Raw genomic sequence first — 13,990 nt, 5'->3', positions numbered from 1 at the left:
CACATTTGTAGGTGTAAATATAGACGTAAATGTATGGAGGGTGATTTGCAGCGGAGGCAGCTGAAAGGAGTATTAATTCAGACCCATACATTCTTGGTGTCATGGGTCAGAATGTGGGCGAACGGCGCTCTCCTGCCCACAGATAAACAAATGAGGGCCGCTGCTGTGGATCAACTTTCTCAACACACGCAGGCGGGAGAAAGCATCCTTCACCCGTACATATGGAGCCTACAGCAGGTACACATGGGAGGAGGTGGTTTGAACTCCCGAGCACATATGCATAACATACAGCGAGATGAAAGAGCGGACTAATCCATCGTGTGGTGCAAATGTTTACTGTACATTTTAATGAGGCACGATGCTGAGATCTGAGTTATGTCATGGTTTAGTGAGTTTGTAAGCGAGTGAGAAAATAGTAAATCCTTGGTGCATAAGATCATAATGACAAAAGGCAGGAAAAGTAAAAACATTTTTCGACCAAAATCAATTAGAGTGACTTAAACCACATAACTGACTTAAACCGCAGAGCTAATATAAAGTGTTGGGTACATTTTTGTATATTAGCAACCGTCAATCTGAAGCATCAGTATTTTATAAAACCATCTGTCCTTATCTGTAATTTAGGCTTAAAACAATTGAACAACCCTTTTGTGGACCCTTACCCGTGTTTTAAAAACCACTGCTCCGTATCATCTTTCCTTTGCACTTTACAGAGAACTGCTTCATGCAGCATTTTAAACATGTCACTGAAACACTCTCACATTTATCTCACATTCAGAGATGGTTAGACTTTACAGATGTCGTGCAGCATCTGCAAAAGGTCCCGTCAAACATAGACAATGTCGGCATGTGCAGAGGAGCGGAGAGTAGCCATAATATTTACTCAAGTTAAGGCAAAGTTGCTTTAAAATATTTGACATGAGTAGAAGTAAAAATTAGTGACTCAAATAATTACTCTGAGTCTAGTCTAGTTCTATGAGTAGACCAGTACTTGGGGAAAATATTAAATTCACTGTGTGGACTGAGTAACTGAGCAAGACATGTGTGAGGAAAAACAAAAATGAAAAACCAATAAGAATGATAATTTCTCAAGAATAAATCTACATCTATGTCACCTACAAAGCACCTGGTCAGAAGTGCGTTACTGCGATGTAATTGTTACTCTGTCATATGCATGCTCCATAGTTTTTCTACCCTATGTAGGTTACTTTGTAATTATCATAATTATATTATAAACAGTCTTCATGGTCCTCTTTACCATTCTCTATTGTTTTCCTGCTCTTCTAGTAGGCTACTCTAAATCAGCTTTTCAAGTCACTACTCACAAAATGTATTTGTTCTCATTTCAAGGGTGAAAACAAATCTGATATATGAACTATTATAATAATTGTTTATAATATGTTAATAAAATTATTTTATGTTATTATCTCATACTCACTACTTATACTACATACAATATACACATAGTATATATAGCTCAGTGTCGACCCCCTGAGGGTCCCAACACTGTGGAAACCCCTACTTTGGATGTTGCAACAATACAATATCTCTATTATGGGGCAAAAAGGGCATCTCTTACTGTATGTACCTGTTACCTAACACTGCTTCATACTAATGCAGTAAGCCTCACTTGGTCTTTGGAGTTTTGATATTGCTACAGTGTACTCCAGCAATTTTAGCTGGACACCACTTATCCTTTGTGATCTACAAGAAAGGCCCACAGCAGCCCCATAGTAAATAATGTTCCTGGAAAGCAAGTGCTCACAACAATCTTGTTTTCTTCCCTTTGACCGGGATGATATCGCATTTCCGTCTGCCTACTGTGGTCGCCCCTGCCCCGTTCACCTCGGGGAGTCTGACTGCTCGGGTTGACTGGTCATCCAACCACCGAGAAGGCCGGGGCCTATTCAAAATACAATGGACGGGTCGGAGGAAGCCGGCAGAAGGCAGTAGGTGAGAGTCTTGTGTCTCAAACGCGGATACAGTTACACTCTCCTTTTTCTCGCTGTCTCTTTTCTGTGTTTAGCCTCTGCTGCTTTTCCTGTTCCTGTCCCGTCTCTCAGGAGCAGCCACTTATTAAGACAGTGTCACGTTGTGGCGGATGAAATTAGACACTAAACAAAGCTAAAACATGTTTACTGGAGTGGGTGACCTTCGGGGCGGGAGGGAAAGTCATCTGCTTTTTCATGTTGCACAGGGCTGTTATCATTTTATCTCCAAGTTTACAAATATGATCATACTTTTTAATCAGGCACTGCAGTATGTGCAAACCCAATAGTTTTCAAGGGGAAAGAGGCCATTAAGGCAGAGTCATTAAGCACTGAAGATGTGAAGTTAAACTATAAAAATAAACAGCTTCTGGACTATCGCTCTTTCTAATGCAGAGGTAGCTGATGAGGACTTAATAGTACTTACTATTACCCAGCTCTAACCCACAGAGTGTGAGCGAGTTATTTATTTGTATGGGTCAGAAAAGTCTCAATTATACGTCAGTTTAATAATAATAATAATAAAATCATTGACTAATATATTAAGCTTTTTGCAGGTACACAGTATTTGGAAAGAATATCAAACATCTTTATTGCTATGTTGGTTGGTTTGTTCTGGTTAGCAAATGCAAAATTGAACTAAAAAAGCTGAAACAAGCTTCACTTTCTGAATTTCATGCCATCCCCCCGCAAGCCCCTCTTTCCGGCCCCTTTAAGTAGTGAAGCTATGGTGAGTGTTTTTTACTTTGCGATGAGCGGATTAAGCTTAGCAAGAGATCGAGAGGTGAGGAAAGCATTTCCTGGATATGTTGGCCCTCAGGAGGAGCATTCTGGGAAACTGCTGCTGCGATGTTACTGGAAGATGCTCTTGCGACTCAAAACACAACACCGGGTATGAGAGAACAACTTTGTAGCATGGTGAAAAAGTACTAAAAAAGTACACTAAAGGTGTCAGCGAGTTAAGCCTCATATTTCAGCATTTAGTGTAATTATGTTGTGATACGTTCTGAATAAAGCCTGGGGTCAAACAAGAAAAATCTATTTTTAAATGTATTGTCAATTACTTTGTAAGGATACATTGTCGAAACAATGTATTGAGCACAGCCCTAATAAGAACCAGTTTAAGAGCACCAAGTACCACAGTTTGAGAAACAATGCTCTATACCCCAACAGGCATTTCCCCTCAAGCGGCGCCACTTGAGCTATATGTGAGAAAAGAAAAAAAATGGAAAAAATAAAAGAAACAATAAAGAAAACATTTTGAAAAAGAAAAAAAAAAATATGAATAATATTTTTTTTTAAATTGAAAAAAAAACAACAACACCATTCACAGCCAAGCGATAAGTCGATTGATCGTGAAAATGATCGATAGATTGATTGATTACAAGATGATTGTTAGTTGCAGCCCTAGTGTATGTGTATTCATGTATATGTATTCATTTATTTACTCCTTTTTTTTTATTTTTTTTATTTTGCCCCCGGGGTAATTGATCCCCGGGGTAATTGTTCCTTTGTCTTTAATGTAAAAATAATAAAAAATATCATGAAAAAAAAAACAAATACAAAAAAAACAAATGCTCTATACCAAACAGTAGATTATATGCACCTTCAGCAAAGGTCTGCCGGGATTTCAGGCAATCAGGTAACAGCATTTGCATAATTGCTTTGCTCAATCACTTACTTAAATAACAAGTTAAACACAGGGCTAGGGGATAGCTGAAAGGAAGCGTTCACATACTGTACATGTATGGAGGAGATACAGAGGAACCATCAGGGGAGCAGATAGGAGGAGACGAGACCAGTGAGCAGAGAGAGAGCGAGCAGGGGGATGGTGCAGATGAAAGAGGGGTTGAATTATGCAGCAGTCACTTACAGTACTTTACAGCACTGCTCAGCTCTACCTGGACAGGAGCTGACAGACCTGCAGCTTATTTCACTCCTGGGAAACAATACGACATCCACATTGTACCCCATCGCCTCTCACAAACCCTCCTCATTAAAAACCAATGGCAGGTCTTTTAATATGAGAAAGAAGGCCAAATAAATGCATCTATATGGGTCAAAACAAAACTAGACGAGAACAGAATTATATTTGGAACTCCACAAATGCCATTAATCCTGGTTCTTACACAAATTGAAGTGCTGCTGCTGCAATAAATACAGTAGCTGCTATTATTTCCACAAAAAACATTGTCCTCTGTATTTGTCCCTCCTTTCTCCTCCTTTCTTTCAGGAGAAGTGGGCAACCGTCCTGCAGAGTCTGTGAACATTGTCCATAAGATAGTCAGGACTATTATTGATCTAGTTTCCAGACTTTTCTTTCTAAGGATTCTATGCTAAGTTGACGAAATGCACCAAGACACATGAAAATAATATTAATACATTGATCAATTTAAATTCTGCTTGTATAACATCTTTATTTGTAACAATGTTTTCTTCATTTGCCTGTGTCTGGTGAAGCCTGTGCAGGTGCTAAGTCTTTTCTGTGTTTTCTGTGTTTTTGTCGCTCTGACATAAGACACCCACACACACACACACACACACACAGACACACACCCACACACACACACAGACACACACATTTGTCATGTAGCTTTCCCATCTGTATGTGGGATCGTTCAAAAGACGTCAAACCAACAACGAGTCAACAGCGTGTTTTATAATTAAATATACAAAACAAAAAGGAGGAGAGACATATTAGAGCTTCTAAGCAGTGGCTTCTGAAGAAACAACACTGACACATTTACCTCATCGCTGTTTCTAACACAAAGTCCTAACCCACTGGCAAAATATACAGTGGAAGTAACCATAGTAGTAATGTTTTTACAGGAATAGCATTGGCTTACTGGCTTACAGGAATATTTATTTTATATTTATTTCTTTATTAAAGACTTGGCAGTAGTTTAGTAACTATTTAGTAACTAGGTTTAGTAAGTTATATCAAACTAGTTCTCTGAGGCTGCAGTATAAAGATACGTTTTATTTATTTCTTTGATAGGGACAATGCATATTAATGAACAGTTGCACATGAGCACTGTAAATATGCCAGATTATAGCAGGGATGCTAGTTTCCATCTGTAGTCCCTAGGCAGGCAACACATACACAATTTACTAAATGTGACAACAAATCACTGCAAATGCAATGACAACTAAAAGTGTTCACAGGCCTGGTTTTCCTTTAGCCACTGTTTCAAACATGCTTTACAAGTGGCCAGAGTTTGAGTCTCTCTTACTGATAAAGGAAGACTATTCCAGCAGAGAGCACAGTCTGTCCAAAGGAGGTTCGCCTGTGTGGAACCTCACAGTGTGCTCGAGCTAATGCCCTGATGCCCATCCCACTCAGACTTTGGTTTAATGAAATCCTGCAATGGAGGCGGGGCAAGCATGCAATACTTTGTATACAAGGCAACCATATTTAAAATTAATGAAATTATCAAAATGGAGTAAATGATGCTTCTCTAAAACAGTGCAGTGGTGAAAGACTTTCTTGTCCAAGATTTTTATGGCTTTTTTGAAAAAGAGACTCTATTGGTTTGAGTGTTGTACCAGCAGAAAGTGACCATGTGGTTATGCAATACTCTATATGGGACAGAATCATGCAGTGGAAAAACATCCGGGCCTCACACAGAGACATAAAGGGCCTGTCTAAAGTTTAGACAGTAGTTCATTTACAGAAGTATTCTTAAGTATAAAGCTGGTACCTCTGGTCTGACGGGGTCCTCGATGCCCACCACGCAGATGGCAATGAGGTCGTTGAGGATGTTGTTCTCGTCGTCCCAGTTGGGTTCGGGGGAGCCTGGGAAGTCTCTGTACGCCACACAGATCGTCCTGAGCCCGTCACTCGCCATCGGCTCGATCACCTTCTTCACCATCTCGTCCTTGTCCCGTGGACGGAAGACCCTGGACTCTCCAACTTCATTCAGAACGTAATTGCATCTGTGTCACACGGGAAGAGGAAGCCAAATGTTAGTCTTGTGGGACAATTCATCAGAACAGATAGTTGAATAGTGTGAAAGGTTAAGGGTCAAAATTCTATTTATTTCACGGTCAATTTTCCCCAAATTATTGCTGACAATGCTTTAAAAAAGTGAAATAAACAGAGCGAAAATGATCATACTGACTTCTTGAGGACGATCTCGGAGGCACCCTTGCTGTACATGCGGAAACTTCCGTCAGGCAGCTTGATGACGGTGCTCATGGACTTGCGCACCGAGTTGAAGGTGTAGACTTTGTAGAGCTTCTCCTCGGGGATCTGGTTCCTGATGGGCTGGTAATCCTTCTTCAGATCCAGCACCAGTCCCAGCAGGCCGCACTCAGTCTTGTTACCCACTTGTTTGGGCAGACCCCCTTCCTTATCCGGAGGCTGCGGAGAAGATAAAAGCATTTTAAATGGCTGTAATTCAATTGTATGTCTGACTGCTTAGAATACAGCTACAATACACTCAGAGTATAACTGTCTGAATAAAAGGACTGCAATTTGATTTATTCTATTTATAACACCAGTGGACATTTAAAGCACCTCATGTATTCATGTCCTGGGCCGAACGAGCAGCCAGCATTAACTCTCTTTTATTCTTTTATTTGATTAAAAAGTACTAACTGGAGTCATTACCTTATTCCAGTCAACAAAAGATATCCTAAAATATTTGTGCTGCCACTAGACGTCAGCAAATTACAAAACTATTCCTTTGTGCAGAATCTTTACCATTATTAGATAAGGGCTTTAATGACCTAAAAACAGATCTACTAGTTTTGATTTTAACGTTTGTGGACAAACCATGTACAATTGAGGCTTAAAAACATTCAAACCATTGTGATTTTATCATTTGAAATAAAGTAAGGATAAGATGAGGATATGGGTAAGACTGAAACACAGGGGCCAGAACTGATTATCACTTTGCCTGGAGCTCCCTCTGCAGGGGTAATGGTAATGACTTGGCAAAAATAAACCTTCAGTTTCAGCGAGCAGAGGGGTTAACAACTTCAACACGCCGTGATGAACAGACTTCATGTTGGAGTTGGATAAGTAACTCCGCTTACACCAGGGTTCCACAAACTCACTAAATCTGCCAGACTACGGGACTATTTTGTGTGGGTTATTAGCCGGTCACTGAAGGCTGGTCTCAGAGCGAGTCATTCTCCGCAGCTATTACGAGGATCTCAGTCAGGCTCAACGACACAACATCAGCACAGAATCACAACACAACAGGACTAACCCGGAAACACTTTTCCCTGGAAGTAAACACCGATATGCGGCACTCGTGGGCAGGAGTTATTTACCTTTTACGCTGTTTAACCTGAAGCTAAAGCTAGCTAGCTCAACCAGCTCAACTGTTTATGGAAACAGCTGCGGTGGAGTCGCTCACACCTGGGCCCCCCCAACTCAAACTTTTATGTTTGACTTTACTAATCCAGACAAAGATGCTTCAATGCAGGATCATTTTATGTACGCCTGAAAATGATGAATAGCCTTAACCGTTTTCAATAGAAATGTAAAGCTCATATGTTATTAACAGTAGCTAACCTAGCTGCTCACTCTCCTCTACAAACATTTAGCAAACGCTTTGTTTTGGCCAAAAACATTGAAATTAACACACAATCCATCTCATACGTTCCTGTCAGTCACTGATTACGCCTTTATCTGATTCAGCTGTGTCACTCCGCTGTGGCATCGCTATGGCGACGCCACAGCGGAGTGATATCCCAGTGATTTAACTACCGGACTACGTGTGCGGTTATACCAAAATAATGCACCAGCCAATCAGAATCCAGTATTCACCCAGACCATGGTATAAAGGGGTTTAAAAATGCGGAAATCTTTTTTTTTCTTTTTTTTTTTCCTAGTATGCAATGAAACCCAGGGTACAGATCAGAGCGCTTCAGCATTAGAAGAACCAACCATCTGTTTAATGCTGCATGAATGATGTGAACTGCTTGTATTTGACAAAGGAACGATACTTAAGTAACTTGCGATATGCAAGGCGGCTGTACAATATCACAATAAAGATATTATTGCGATATTTTACTCAACCCTTCAACACAATATGTTCCATTCTAATTAAACACAAATAGTAAGTAACTAGTTTTTCAGACTTGAAAATGCAATGCATTGTTGCGATATATTGTGGCTTCTTGCGATACGGATATTGCATCACCAGATATTGCGATATATTTTTTGTGATATATTATGCAACCCTAAAAGCAAATACACTTTAAATGTGGTTTGAAGCTCAAATTTAACCCTTATTTAACCGGGAAAATAACGCTGAGATTCAGAATCTGATCCTGAAGGAAAGACACAAGGAGAACACAGGACGAGCCCTCCCCCACTTTGGGACCATATTGCTGTGAAGCCAGAGAGCTAGCGTCTTTACCACTGCTACATTAAGCCATAACACTCATAACACTCGTCAGGTCATATTGTTTTGTTCTGGGTGTATAAATTCAAGCCTTTTATTGAAATGCTTCAGAATTTTTTCTTTTAAATGGCTTCAAACAGTCTTATCGGTTCACTAGGCCTCCCCTACACCATCTCTGTTTGGCAGGTTTTTATCTTTCTATATAAGCTCTGTGTGATATTTTCTTGTGCGGTGCCATGTAGCTGGCCAAACGGCCCGAAATAGCAGATAGCGATAATTAAGCGTCTCTCAGGTGAAAGGCTGGCTCTCTGTAGGAGGCTGAAATGAGATAGATGCAATCAAACTCTGCTGTTCTTATAGGGGCTCAGCTCGGCCCAGTGCCGCTGTAATTGCACACTGGAGCCGTGGTCTTGCACGCTTCAGTGACCATCTCTGTATCCAGATGTCCATACCACGAAGAAAGGATAAACTACAGCAGCTAAATAATACCCAAGCACCAAATAGACGGTCCTCATTTGCTATTTATATACATTATTATAGAGTGCAGGTGCAATGATGACTACTGTGTTGATGCTAGCCAGGTGAGACCGATCCAGGGTTAATACAAATGGGGAAAAAAAAACTTCTAATGTTTCTGAAGTCTTAATTATTGTGAAACCTATCAATCCAATCCAATCCACTTTATTTATATAGCACATTTTATAAACACATTGTAAATCTCTATCAAGAAATAAGCAGCCAAAAGGAACACAACCTTCAACAAAAAAAAAGAAAAGTTAAGGTCTCATCCACTACTGCCTTTGTCGGGAATGCCAGGCAGCTTTAAGTCACTTATGGTTTCTTATGGTTTATGCTATTAGCTGGACAAAGCCAGAGCTAATTTAACCGAAGGAGATGTGCTCTTTGGCCATTTTGCACAGGTCATTTATTTCACTATCCCTTCCATGTTCTCTTTCATTTCTATACTTTCCGATATGTCAGCATAATAACCGCACTGAGCTCTCGTAAGTATTGATATTATGATTAATAGAGATGAATTGTGGTTCGAATCGGTGGTGAAAGAGTCCACGCAGGTTCAGCCGTCTCCATGGCAACCCCGGGTCAGGTGAAAGCATTATTACATTGAACTGGACTGAGCTCTTTGTCCAGCCATCAAACATACAAGGCGAGCGAGAAATCCATACATGCTCCTATGAGGCACTTTTACACCGGCTTATTTGCTGATAATATTGGACGATCTCCAGTTGTCCCAATCGAAAGGAGATTAAAAATAAGTAAATGTTCGTGCTTAGCAGGGTTGAAATCCATAACATCCCAGAGGCAGTACTCATGTTCTGTTTTCTGATGAGAAAATATCAATTATTAAAGTCATAAATTGTGTTCGTATGACTTTAAGTAAATGCATGATAACGACTTGGTTGCATGTCTGTGGTAAGTGCTAAATATACTTGTTCAAATTAGACAAATTCTTTCTACAAAACAGTGAAGGTTTAAGAATATCCAACCCACTATCACAAACATCTGTCTAATTGGCTCTTACTCGTAATCTAAATATGATAGTTGACCAGTGCATTACTCTCCCCCTCTTTAAATCCCGATGCATTTGCTTATTACTGTACCTTCCTCTGCGGGTCCTTGCGAGTGCCTGCAGTACACTTGACACCTACACTGTGAGCTAAAGAACAGCTTGTCAGGTACACACGCCCTCCTCCCTGCACTCTCCTGCTCCACAGCACGTCAAAAGTGCACCCGACATAATGCTTCTGACTCGCTGCTAAGGAGACACACACCGCCAGTCTGTGCTTTCGCCCCAAAATAGACTTAGAGCATGCACAGAGAAAAGCCATCAGCTTTTATATACATGCAACCCTATATTATGCATCGTTCAGGCCTTTTGAAATACTTTTGGGCACCTCAGCATTGGCTTCAGAATGTACAATTAATTCTGTAATTATAAGTGAGTCAGCCTCAAAGCCACATCACAGAACAATCCAGCCAATAAATTGAAGAAAATAAAAGTCTTCCATTATGAGGGATATTTATTGATGAAAAAATACCTAATAATTGATATTTGCCAAAAGAATCTGGAGGAAAGGCAAATGAGATAAAGCAGTTTAGAAGTTTAGAGCCCCCGCGGCTAGCTCAAGCACTGCCCCATTACTTTGACACCCAGACGTAAAAATATTCAAGATTTGTTTTGGACGCAGAGCATGAATGAGCATTGAGATGTCTGGACATTAGAAGCCTGATAACACGGTGAAGAGCTAAAAAGAAAAAAAAAATACTACGGCCCTTTAAAATGAAAAGAATATCAAAGGCATCGCAAAATTTGGAAACTCACTTTTCGTGTTTCGTTCCGCGGCTGGTACAGAGTGGCAGATTGTGTATCGGCGGAGTGGTAAATCACATTAATAGCGCGTTTGAATTGGTTTCTCAGGATAATGGGTGTCTGTGTCCGGTCGCTAACAAGGATTTGATAGAGAATGCTAATAAACTGAGCCAAATTGTTTTTTGCTGAGAGGTGAGAGAGACTAATGCGAAACCAAGCACATCTCATCCTGCCTTCAATATCCGTATATCAGTCTCTGAAGCTCCGTTCCCTCCTATCCAACATAAAAACGATATATATGCCTACTTTTTCTTTTTAACGTCAATAAATAAAGCCATTTCACACATTATGTAATCCAATACACTATACCAGGCATTTCCTTTCAACTATGACTGAACCATTTTTGATAAATATTGCGATTAAGTTTGCAAGAAAAAAAAAATCTTAATTGGGATCATAGTGCACATACATGTTCACATATCAAATACTTTCACAGTATTTGAGGCCTTATTTCTAGAGGCTTTAGAGACCGTAGCCCAAGCTAGTTTTTAGGTTAGTTTTAGTTGTTTACATTACCGTGACAATAATGTACTTATGAACCCATTACCAAAGTTAAGCAAAGGCCTTTAACAGAGGGAGAGAAGACTGAAATATATGTTCTTCAGACCTTATATCACACCGACAAAGTAGGACAGCACACAGGATAGAGCCAAACTAAAATAATCGGGCTCAAATACTCGTGACTTTCTTGCTGTGCCACCGTGCCACTCATATTTGTAGAGGTCTAACATACATGGTTAGGGTTAAAATAAACCCCATGTAGACAGATTTTGTTGTTTGCAGAAGACATTTCAATTACCTAGCCTTGTTCCTCATTTGCTGTATCAAAAACTTGACCTCTTCACGGTACTGACTGTATCTAGTTTATTCCCAGTAAACCAATTAAAAAGTGCCAGTAAGACTGTGAGTTCCCTACAGATAGCCATATACACTGCGTTCCAAATTATTATGCAAATGACATAAGATTTTCTAAATTGTCAACTCAAATGAGAGTCAGCATCATTTTCAAGTCTTTAACTGGTAGAGGATCAATTTAATGTGGTTGAAAAAATCTCCAAGTGATAACAGTATTTATTTCAAAAATAAATATAGTAAAAACCTCAAAATCCACTGTTCCAAATTATTATGCAACTCATCGTTTCAATACATTTTAAAGCTTGTAGTTAACTGAAAATGGTCATTTGTTGAATTTGTAGCATTAGGAGGTCATATTTACTGAAATCAAAAGCTATTTCAATAAAAAAAAAATATTAACAGGTCAAGTTATATTTTAGCATAGGAGCCCTTGTGTGATAGCAGCTTCAACATTCTTAAATCCATTAAACTTGTGAGTTTTTGGACAGTTTCTGCTTGGATTTCTTTGCAGGATGTTAGAATAGCCTCCCAGAGCTGCTGTTTGGATGAAAACTGCCTCCCACCCTCATAGAAGTTTTTTTTTGTTGAGGCTCCAAAGGTTCTCAATAGGGTTGAAGTCAGGAAAGGATGGGGTCCACATCATGAGTTTCTCTCCTTTTATGCCCATAGCAGCCAGTGATGCAGAGGTTTTCTTTACAGCAGGACATGGTGCGTTGTCATGATGAAGATGATTTTGTTCGGGAAAGCACGGCTCTTCTTTTTGTAGCATAGAAGACAGTGGTCAGTCAGAAACTCCACATATTTTTCAGAGGTCATTTTCACACCTTCAGGGAGCCTAAAAGGGCCTAAAGGTGCTGACCAGCTCTCTCCTCATGATTCTGGCCCAAAACATGACTCCGCCCCCTCCTTGTTGACGTCGCAGCCTTGTTGGGACATTGTGGCCATTCACCAACTATCCACTACTCCATTGAGTTGACCATCCAGGGTCACACGGCCTCATCAGTGAACAAGACTGTTTGAAAATGAGTCCTCATGTATTTCTGAGCCACTGCTCATGCTTGTAGCATCTGTTCTCTTAATCTGATGTGTTTGTCTGGCAGAAACCGTCCATATTGTGCCTTTATCTGCAAAAACCAGAGTGTGCTCTGAATCATCCACAAATCTCTTATCTGTATGATGATTACGCTTAATCTTTCATGAAATATCGAAGGTTTTCATACCTAGACCAAGGCATTCAACATTATTTATTTATTTTTTTTGTACCTTTTTGACACAAAAATACAATTTGCATAATAATTTGGAACGCAGTGTAGTGAGTAAATTAGATTATACAAATCAGCACATTAAACATTCTGTAACTCCCACATCTGCTCACATTCAACAGACATGTATTTGTATTGTATTAGTAACAGAATAAATGGCGTTTGCTAATGAGCGATGATTAGATTAGTGATTACAGGAAGGCCCTGGTTGTCATTTTGTTAACGAGAGGCCTGGACTAATGGTCTCATCTGCACTCTCTGTGAGGAGGGCTCTTCAGAGCCCGACCACAGAGCGCCATCAGACCCTCCAACCTGAAGAGTCTGGCAGAGGGAAACAAACAACAGATGTGAGCGGGGCAGTTAAATCGCTACTTAGCTTCCTGCCCGGTTACAGCGACCGAAAAAACATATATATGTTTTTGTTTTTTTTACACAGTTAAAGTAGTTAACTGGTGTCGAAAGCCAAAAACCTTCTTATCGTCTTGCTTATTCACTATGAAGTATTATTTTACATATGACATCTTATCATATGTGGACAATCAAAAATAAATTGTCAAAAATGGGAATATACAGATTTTGTTGTCTGGTAGGCAAGACCTTTTCTTACAATATGAATGATAATTTTTGACAAATGATGATTGTCATTTTGGATATTTGTGTCATATCAATTTTGGAATACTTGCTCTTCTCCACCATCTCAGAGTGTGTGCTATTAAATCAAACTCTAAATTTAAAAAAACAACCCATGTGTCAATGTTCTTTGTGTCTTTGAACAATGCATGGACCAGTCTAAATAGAGGATCTTTGCTTCTTGACTTGGCTCGTGCCTCTGTCCTGGCGTGTTGGAGGGAGCAGCTGCCCTCTCCCTGGGCCCTGGGTGCTCCTGCGGGCGGCGACATATGCCACAGGGAGCACTGGCACCCGCACTTCCTGCTCCACCTGCGGCACTCCCTAATCCTCCGCTATGCACCACCTCTTCTGCACTTCCGTTTCGATGCTTGTGTGAATATCTCGCACTGTGTAATCTTCGCTTGCATTAGTGACGCATAGTTTCCGACACGGATCACTGCTGAGGCTATAGAGGCACAGGTAATCCTTATTCGAATCATTTTATGTGGAAAATTTCTGATTGTTTTT

General features: G+C 40.1%; 1 protein-coding gene across 13 annotated transcripts in view; it reads right to left on the bottom strand.

Annotated features, from left to right (window-relative positions):
• The window catches only part of atp2b2 (ATPase plasma membrane Ca2+ transporting 2), a 95,195-nt gene that overhangs the window by 14,702 nt on the left and 66,503 nt on the right, over positions 1-13,990 (bottom strand). For all 13 annotated transcript variants that reach the window (XM_079578857.1, XM_079578858.1, XM_079578855.1 and 10 more), the window contains 2 exons: positions 6,110-6,351; positions 5,690-5,924 (listed from right to left, as the gene is read on the bottom strand). In XM_079578857.1, the coding sequence (XP_079434983.1) occupies positions 5,690-5,924; positions 6,110-6,351 (477 nt within the window). The remainder of the gene's footprint in view (positions 1-5,689; positions 5,925-6,109; positions 6,352-13,990) is intronic.

The sequence above is a fragment of the Gobius niger genome (assembly GCF_951799975.1).
Source record: "Gobius niger genome assembly, chromosome: 20".
Taxonomy (NCBI): Eukaryota; Metazoa; Chordata; class Actinopteri; order Gobiiformes; family Gobiidae; genus Gobius; species Gobius niger.
This window is presented reverse-complemented; position numbering and strand designations above follow the sequence as displayed.